The sequence below is a fragment of the Cucurbita pepo genome, chromosome LG11, assembly GCF_002806865.2.
Source record: "Cucurbita pepo subsp. pepo cultivar mu-cu-16 chromosome LG11, ASM280686v2, whole genome shotgun sequence".
Lineage (NCBI taxonomy): Eukaryota > Viridiplantae > Streptophyta > Magnoliopsida > Cucurbitales > Cucurbitaceae > Cucurbita > Cucurbita pepo.
In genome coordinates, this window is record NC_036648.1 from 4,445,718 (window position 1) to 4,454,807 (window position 9,090).

A 9,090-nucleotide genomic window follows, 5' to 3' on the forward strand; every position below is an offset into this window, starting at 1 on the left:
TTTGTACATATCACATCGTTTTTTATATCATTTCACATATCGTTTATCATATCAGTTTGCTATTTTGCATGCCAATCACATCATATCATAAGCCTTAGCATTTTTATATCTATCACAGTCATAACGTTACATAAACATACCTTAGTCATATAATTATAGGAACGTATCCTAACGCTATCGTTCTATCAATCTATCATTATCCTATCTCTTTCTACTCAGAACCTAACCATATTCTTTTATCAATTGATCGTGACCATATCGTTTTTATCGATCTCTCATATCCATAGCACTTTGATACGTAACCTAACCTTAATGTTTCATGAATGTATCTTACTCCTATCATTACATTACCTTTAGTGCATCTTTCTCGTATTCTATCTCAAACATATCATTGAACACATCAAAGTATTATCATACAATTCACATATTATAACATATATCATATCGTAAGCATATTGATCTATGAACAATTCATACATATCAATATTTATGACACGTGCAGAACCACAGGGCACGTGTCAACATCAAACATAACCATGCCAATAGTAAGGTCACTTACTTGGATAGCCTTTCGCTGAAGCTCTATCTAACTCCAAATTATCTTGCTTTCGTCCCTCGAATTCGTTCTCACTTATGCAAGGCGTTTCACCCTATTAAATATGTTCACCAATTTCTTTCGGTAATTCTAATTCCTAAATTTTGTTAAGTATTTAACAAATTCTCCATTTAGATTTAATATTTTTTGGAATATAAATATGTGTGATGCATACTATCATATAATTGATTAGATACTATAATTTTATAATATATTTGATAAGTACTCTATAGCTGAGGATATATGTTTGTTATTATATTCACTCAACTCAGATCGATTTTTAATTCTATTATGTTTTCTGTGTTTTTATATCTTCCTTTTGCTTTCTTTCTCCAAATGTGTTTTTATTTCATGCTCCTATATCTTTAAAAGAAACTTTTTCATTCTTCGAATTCTAATAGGTTTTTTGGTTGCTTGTCCTTCACACGAACCCGACGATTTAATCAATTTTTCATTTGATAGTACTAACTTGACGATTTAGTTAGCTTTTCCTTCGATGGAACAAACTCGATGATTTAGTTAACTATTGGAAACTCTTTAAATTCTTTTTCACTGGCTTCTTTAAGAGTCATGATACCGAACCAAAATTCTTACCAGGGTGTAGGTCCGATAGAATAAAGAATAAAGAATGAGAATAAAATTGTCAAATTTGGAGCGGACTCCACATTTTTATTCTCATTCATAATTTAAGTAAACACAATCAATCAGAAGGAAGTACTTCACATTTTTTATTCTCATTCCCGGTTAGTAAATACGTCCTTTCTTTTTCAATCAATTTCTCAGTTAGGGTCCTAACTAAGAAGAAAGACCCTACGCTTCTTTCCTAGTCAGGATCCCGACCGAAAAATCGACAAGAAAGGATGTTGTAGTTCATGTCCAATGGAAATTCCAGTTAGGGTCTGGAAGTTGATTTGGAAAGGAAGACAATGAGTTTTGTTCCCATATATTGGAACACAAAATCATGCATAAAAAATTGATCCAAACTCAATTGCAATGTTTAGTCAAACTAGTTTTGGCCTTATTTCAATCAAAATAAAGCTTATTTCTTAGACTCTGACTCCTAAAACACACAAAAAGCATTGATAACGAAACAAGAATCTACGTTTATTAGATATGGAGTGGAGTGATTATACTGAATCTTCTCTTTGGTACAGAGACTTTTGAATTGTAAGGTACCATTTCGACTCGATGTTTGTCGAGAGTGCTCTTGAGATATACCCGATGTTGAATCTTACCGTTCCATCATGAGCTATGTCGGTTGAAATTCAACTATGTGGTGAATAGGTTACTATTGTATTATTTGGTTTTATTGAATTAACTATTTATTACCTCTCTTAATGCACTGATCTTAGTGTAGGACAAAAGTTTAGAAATAAACATTTTGGCAGTTGACCTAGGTCGGGATTGACAAACCTTGTTCTCGTTCCTGCCTCTTGTTTCGAACTCTTATGTCTACAATTTTTTTTATTATTAATTTTCATAAAAATTATGGGCCGAATTCCTTATAAAAAATTTACCGAAATTAAGTTCCTTACACATAAATTCAATAATATTTCACTGTCAAAAATATAATATAATATATTGAGACGAGAAATATAATCTCAATGCAATTAGTTTCGTCCCCTTTCAAGAAATTATGAATTTGACGTAATTACTACTAATAAAAACGAAATGGATTGAGATTAGATTGCAATTACTATATTTTAATCCTAGCATCAAGGACAGAAGTTCTTAGAATTTGGGTTTAATGTGGTGTAGCTAGCCCTAATATACTCCATCGAGCTTACAACGACCGGGAGATGGAGAATGTAGAAATTTGTGGGTTTTTTTTCGTGAAACCCAAACAACGTAAATTTATTAGTGGGTTTGCTTAACGTATTTTCTCGCTCATATTTTCTAAAATATTTCTTTTAGATGTGATTCGAAGCTCGAGTATATGCCAATATTGTCCATTGGGTTAGAACAAGTGTCATCACTGTCTCCCTACCACAAGAGTCCAAACTTTTAAGTTATGTTTTAAGATATATTTTATCAATCAAAAGATTAAAAATTTAAGTATATGTATTACGGGTGTTAAAAAAAACCCAATCAACTCAACTTAAGATACACCGTTCGAGTTGAATTCAAATCAATAAAAAAATTTATTATTTAATAAGAGTTTTTAAGTTCGGAGAATTAAATTAGATATAAAAAATATTTCAACCCGACCCAAATTTACAACCGTTATTATTTACACGTCATATTGAAAATAAATAAATAAATAAATATATATATATAGATAAATAGGTGAGGGCAGAGAGTGTGGCAGAGAATAGGAGGATGGGTCATTTCACAACACGACATTACATACACTTCAATTCCTCTTCTGACATAAACAAAACTCTCCATATTAATGCATTACCAAACCCTACTTCTTCCTCTCTCTCTCTCTCTCCCTATTCAATTCCCGCTTCCAGATACCTTACGTTAACATGATCATAGCTCAATTCACACTCGTTTCAATCTCTTGTATACTTCAACCGACACTCGTTCGAATCTCTTACCCAACATATTATCGAATCTAGACCAAAATTAGGTTAAACTATACTGTAATACTACTTCATAGAAATTTGTCTATAGAAACGAAATGTTTTCATCGACGTTAAGAGATTATTCATTTGTACATCACTATTGCACAATGACACGTTGCAACTTTTCTCTGTCTCTCTTGAGCTTATAAGAGGGTAAGACCCCATTATTCAAGTCCCGAAATCAACATTCAAGGAAACTACTCATCTACTTCTCTTCGTAGGGGACGAGTGAATTTCATCTTATAAGATTATGTTCCCAAATCCTCATAGGAGGAATATAGAACTCAGTCAAGATTTTGTAAAATATTAATCTTCTCAATCAATTAAATTATAAAATAAAGATTAAATATTAAGCGATCTAGTCTTATAAAAACTCATACATACACATGAACTATTTGGATAAAATCATTTGAAACAATTACAAACTGAGTCACATCAATAGTACAACCTATCCAGACACCCAATATTATTATCCATATACTATAATACTCTTTAGGTTATTACTAGAACATGATATTCTCGTATATCAACGAACGTAGCGTAATAAAATAATAATTAAAATAAAGAAAAATAAATATAGAAAAGAGTGAATATATATAATAGTGATAGGTGGTCACCATCTTTAGATGCGGGGGCGTTGTGAGAGTAAGCGAAATGATTTCCCGGCGAAGAAGTAGAGGAAACCCTAAGCCCCACACATAATCACAATTGCCTTAAAAGCATGACTTTACCAACCCTTAACTCCAACCCCCTCCCCCTTTCTTTTTTTAATTTATTAATTCACAACTTGCTTTACTCTAACCCAACTTCTACTTCAATCAATACCAATCCCGAAAACGCTTACATTTCCAACGCTTTTCGATTCAAACCCATGTGATATCATCGTCACCCAACACATAAAATTGTTCAAATTTAAGTCACGGGTCTATTTCGGGTCGAAATAGTAAGATATTCAATGGAGAAATCAGTGTGTTCAAAACTGCCCTGAAACTCAAACAAAAAGAATTAATATCAATAGGCTAATTCTTGGTTCGAACTATGGATATGAAAGCTCGGGCTCCCAAGTGTTAAAATATTTGACTTATAAAGAAAGAAAATGAAAAATTAAATAATTTCATGCATGCATGGATGCAATGCAAAGTGATTAGAATAATTTTTTTTTTATAAAAAAAAAAAAAAAAAAAAAAAAAAAAAAAAAAAAAANTGACAAAGGAGAAAAAGGGAAGAAAAAGAAAAGATTGAGAGATCTGTCCCCAAGTTGAAGTCAAAGAATGATGGAGACAACTCCCTTTACTCATTCTTATTCTCCTTCTTCCCCATTCTCTCCTTTTTAGGGAAACTCCCCCTTCTCTCTCCTCTTTCTCTCTCTTAAACCCCTCCCCCCCCCCCCTCCTCTTCNGATCCAACTTCACAAGGTACACTTCCTGTTTCTTTGATCGTTTTCAGCCGTTTTTAGTCTTTGATTTTCGATTCTTCTTACAGAGGAGGAAGAGGAGGAGGAGGAGGAGGAGGAGGAATTGGAAGATGGCATCCACCTCCTCCAATTCGCCCTGTGCTGCTTGCAAATTCCTCCGCCGTAAATGCCAACCGGAATGTGTTTTCGCGCCCTATTTCCCGCCGGATCAGCCTCAGAAATTCGCGAATGTTCATAAGGTATTTGGCGCTAGTAATGTCACTAAACTTCTCAACGAATTGCATCCTCACCAGCGCGAAGATGCTGTTAATTCTCTCGCTTATGAAGCCGATATGCGTCTCCGTGATCCTGTTTATGGCTGTGTTGGAGTAATTTCTCTGCTTCAACATCAACTCTGTAAACTCCAAATGGATCTCACTTCCGCTAAATCCGAACTCTCTAAGTATAAAACCCTAGGCATTGGGAACCCCGCCGCTCTGATTTCCTCGCCTTCTCCTCTTACTGCACAGCGGAACCACCAACCGACGTTTAATTTTGGTAGAGATCAACCTCATAGTCTCTGTTACGATCAATTTTTCCCTCGCGATCAACAACAACAACAACAACAGATGATGCTCCGACGAAGCTTCGACGGTGGTACTAACTACGACGGACTTTTGGCCGTCAATGTCACCGTCGGTAACCTTACCCACCCGTTCCAGCAATCTCGCGCCGCTGCTGGAGACGATCGTCGCGGAACTCTCGACCATTCTTAGGGTTTGGTTTTCTTTTCTCTTTCTTTTTTTTTTTCTTTTTTTTCTTTTTTTCCTGAAAAAAAAATCATAAACTGTTGCGGAAAAACGTGATTTTCCTGCTAATTTATATATATAACAATAAAATTATTATCTATTTTTGTTTTTATTATTGTGGTCCTCCAAATTTTTCTTTTTCTTTTTCTAATAAATGAAAATATTATGGTAATAAAACCTATGTATTTATTCATTTGAAAATAAATAATAATAATAATAATAATATTTATGAGTAATTTTGGGTCAGAAAAAGGGTGGAAGTATTCATTATTATTCTTTTTGTTTGGTACATAATATTAATGATATTACTGTTGTATGTATGTTTCTTTCTGTTGCCTCAAATGGTGCTTTCATAAATGCATATCTCATTTGCCCTACCTATATCACCTTACTATTTACTCCTTTTATTCCCGATAATTTGCACGACAGGACACGGGTGTTCATAGGTTAGGTTGAGTTGAGACAATTCTGACTCGAGTGTTCGTAGGTTAGGTTGAGTTGAGACGATTTTTAGATTCAATTCAATCGGTCGGGTTGTAAATTTTTTTCAACTAAAATAACTCTTATTAAATAATAAACTATCCCGATAGACATTTATTGTCAATTTAATTTGTTTTCATTAAATAATAATTATTATGAAATTAAATATATATATATATATATAATTGTGGGATAAGTAAAAAACGTATATTTTAAAATTAATAAATTCAGGTTGGTTCGATTCAATCTAATCTAGTTGGAATAGGTTGGAGGAGTTGTTTGAATAGTTTTAATAAATATTTATTTTAATTTTGTATAATAATTACTTAATATTATGTTATTTTAAAATTTTAATATATATAGTAATTATCAATTTTTTTTTAAAGTGTTTCTTAATTATCATATTCTTAAAGTTATTTTCATTTCTTTCTAATTCGTGTGGGATTGGAGGGTCATTTTGACCCTTTCAAGTGGGGACATGTTAATGCCCTAATCAGTACCACGGAGGAAGAAGAAAAAGACAAAAAAAAGAAAAAAAGAAAATTAGGGTTCTTGAAAGAAAAATAGAGGTACCAGTTTAGAGTTGAAATTTTGTTGGATCCTAGGGTTTAACTTTGGACAGTCGGTGGAAACTACCAAGCTGGAGTATGGTAGGTGCAGAGGGAATTTCCGGTGGAGCGGTGAAATGTGTAGAGATCGGAAAAAACATCAACGACGAAAGCACTTTGTTGGGCCGATACTGACACTGAGAACATAACTTTTGGCCAATTTTAGAAGTATTTATTTTATTCTATAGTTAATTATAAATTACAAGAAAAATACATTTGTAAAGATGGATTAACGTCCTACAACTTTGATGAAGAAACCACGTTGATTTGAATTACATAGGGAAAGTTACGAATATTTGAAGATTAGAAAAAAAAAAACTTATGAATTTGGAGAAAATATGTAGAAATGTGAGGAGGATGAACGGTCGGAAAACACATGTCAAGTGGAGGGGTAGTGAGTGTGTCTGACAAAGGGTTGAACACGTGTTGGATTCTAAGTGGTGCAATGCATCCGTTCCGTAGGGATGACGCGTGTTCGGAAGATTCGACCTGACTCGTCTCCTTCATTCGACTTGTGCGCTACTTGGTTCAGCACCTGCAACCTGATTCATCCATCTAACCTAACCCAATCTTGCACACCAATGGGAACACACCACATATCGTTACGAGAATAATCGCAAAAATTCTTACACTACCGAGAATTGAATGCACGTCGTGGGATTTGATATGTCCAATCAACGCGTGCCACATGTCACACAACAAGCACGACTTTTTTGCCTTAGGCACGTGGTACTTGCGCATGAGGGCCGCATGTGGTGAACCTATACTCACGTGTGAGGGTGCATGCAAGGTGAGCTTTATTCCATTTAACATTCGTTTGTGAGTATTTTGTCTTGATTTTGATACTAACCCTAATTTTGCTGGAATTAAGACCTACGGGAAAAAATTCAGAAATTTTGGAACCTCTAACACACAGAAAAAAGCTAGCTCGTGAAAGCACGAGTCATCTATGTAAGTAGCCATACGGACTTTAAGCAAGTAATACTTGTAGGGATTGCTAAAACGTGCTAACATGCAACATTCCTTACCTTAGGTAGTCAGAAATGCATGTTTAGGACTACAGAAGGGTAATTTCGAATATGTATACATTGTTTGCATGCTATGAAAATTTAACGTAATGCCCCAAAGAAGAGATTACAAGATGCAAGTTGGACAACATTGACGAGTAAACTATGTAAGATGTAAAAAATTACCAAAATACCCCTAAGATAAGATTTGTGATGAATGTTATTTTAAATTCTTTCCCGTGTTATAAATGAGGATGGACTATACCTCGTTAGGACTTGGGTGTTTCTGGTGTTATATGCTTTTAATTCTCGTGAAATTTTGTCGTGTTTTTGTACTTTTATTTTAATTTTAATTTCTACTTTTATTTGCCTTCGTCTCTTCTTTTAATCACAGTTCGAGATTCGAAACCCTAAAAATCGGGTCGTGACAATGCACGTCTTATAGGAAATTCATGTCATGAAAAATATGAAAGTATTATGTGTATCATAGCTCATGTACCATGATTTTAAATGCACGACCTCATACATGTATGTCTTTTATTTGTTTTCGTCTTGTCTTTTAGTCATGGTCTGAGATTTGAGACTCGAAAATCGAGTTGTGACCATGCATGTTTTATAGGGAATTCATGTCACGAAAAATATGAAAGGGTTATGTGCTTCATAGCTCATGTACCATGATTTTAAATGCAGGACCTCGTATATGATTGTCACAAGCATGAATTACTTATCTAATATATAACATGCGGACGTGCACACCACGATATGATACACATTTCTTTCTTATGGTTTTTGTGTATATTAGCCCGTAGTTAGGCATAGTGTAACTGTCACAATCAAATTTTCGAGGTTCCGTGTAACAGTTCAAGCTCACCGTTAGCAGATAATGCCTGTTTTTGTCCGTTACGTATTGTCATCAGCATCACGGTTTTAAAATGTGTCTATTATGAAGAGGGTCTAGTCATACTCTGATCAATGTCTCGCACCTTCCGGTAACTGACTCTGATACCATTTATAACAACTCATGCTCACCGCTAGCAGATATTGTCCATTTTAGCCCGTTACGTATCGTCTTCAGCCTCAGTTTAAAAACAAGTCTGTTAGGGAGAAGGTTCCACACCTTTATAAGAAATGCTTTGTTTCCCTCTCCACTGATGTTGGATCTTATGATAACGAATCAGAGTGGCGCAGCGGAAGCGTGGTGGGCCCATAACCCACAAGTCCCAGGATCGAAACCTGGCTCTGATATCATTTGTAAAGAAATGAAATTTGGCATTGAAATCATAACAATGATTGTCTAAACTCATTGTAACCCATTTTTGTTCCCCTCTCCATGGAATCTTACAATAGCAAATTAGAGTGAGGCAGCCGGAAGCGTGGTGGGCCCATAACCCATATGGTTGAAATGGCTCTGATACCATTTGTAGAGTGGCGCAGCAGCGGAAGCGTGATGGGCCCATAACCCATAGGTTCTAGGATCGAAACCTGTCTCTGATACCATTTGTAGAGTGGCGCAACAGCGAAAACGTGATGGGCCCATAACCCACAGGTCCCAGGATCGGAACCTGGCTCTAATATCATTTGTAAAGAAATGAAACTTGACATTGAAATCATAACAATGATAGTCTAAA

General features: G+C 34.8%; 1 protein-coding gene and 1 non-coding gene across 3 annotated transcripts; both read left to right on the top strand.

Annotated features, from left to right (window-relative positions):
* Window positions 1-4,570: 4,570 nt before the first annotated feature.
* On the top strand, window positions 4,571-5,473 carry LOC111805809 (LOB domain-containing protein 6). Of its 2 annotated transcripts, none has more exons than XM_023691043.1 (2): window positions 4,571-4,580; window positions 4,648-5,473. In XM_023691043.1, the coding sequence occupies exon 2, from the start codon at window positions 4,690-4,692 to the stop codon at window positions 5,332-5,334; it is 645 nt and encodes a 214-aa protein (XP_023546811.1). In that variant the 5' UTR covers window positions 4,571-4,580; window positions 4,648-4,689; the 3' UTR covers window positions 5,335-5,473. The 2 variants fall into 2 exon arrangements, with proteins under 2 accessions (XP_023546811.1, XP_023546812.1); XM_023691044.1 differs by having other exon boundaries at window positions 4,657-5,473.
* A 3,162-nt stretch (window positions 5,474-8,635) lies between these two features.
* On the top strand, window positions 8,636-8,707 carry TRNAM-CAU. Its single transcript has one exon. It is a non-coding gene; the product is annotated as a tRNA-Met (tRNA).
* The last annotated feature ends 383 nt before the right edge of the window (window positions 8,708-9,090 follow it).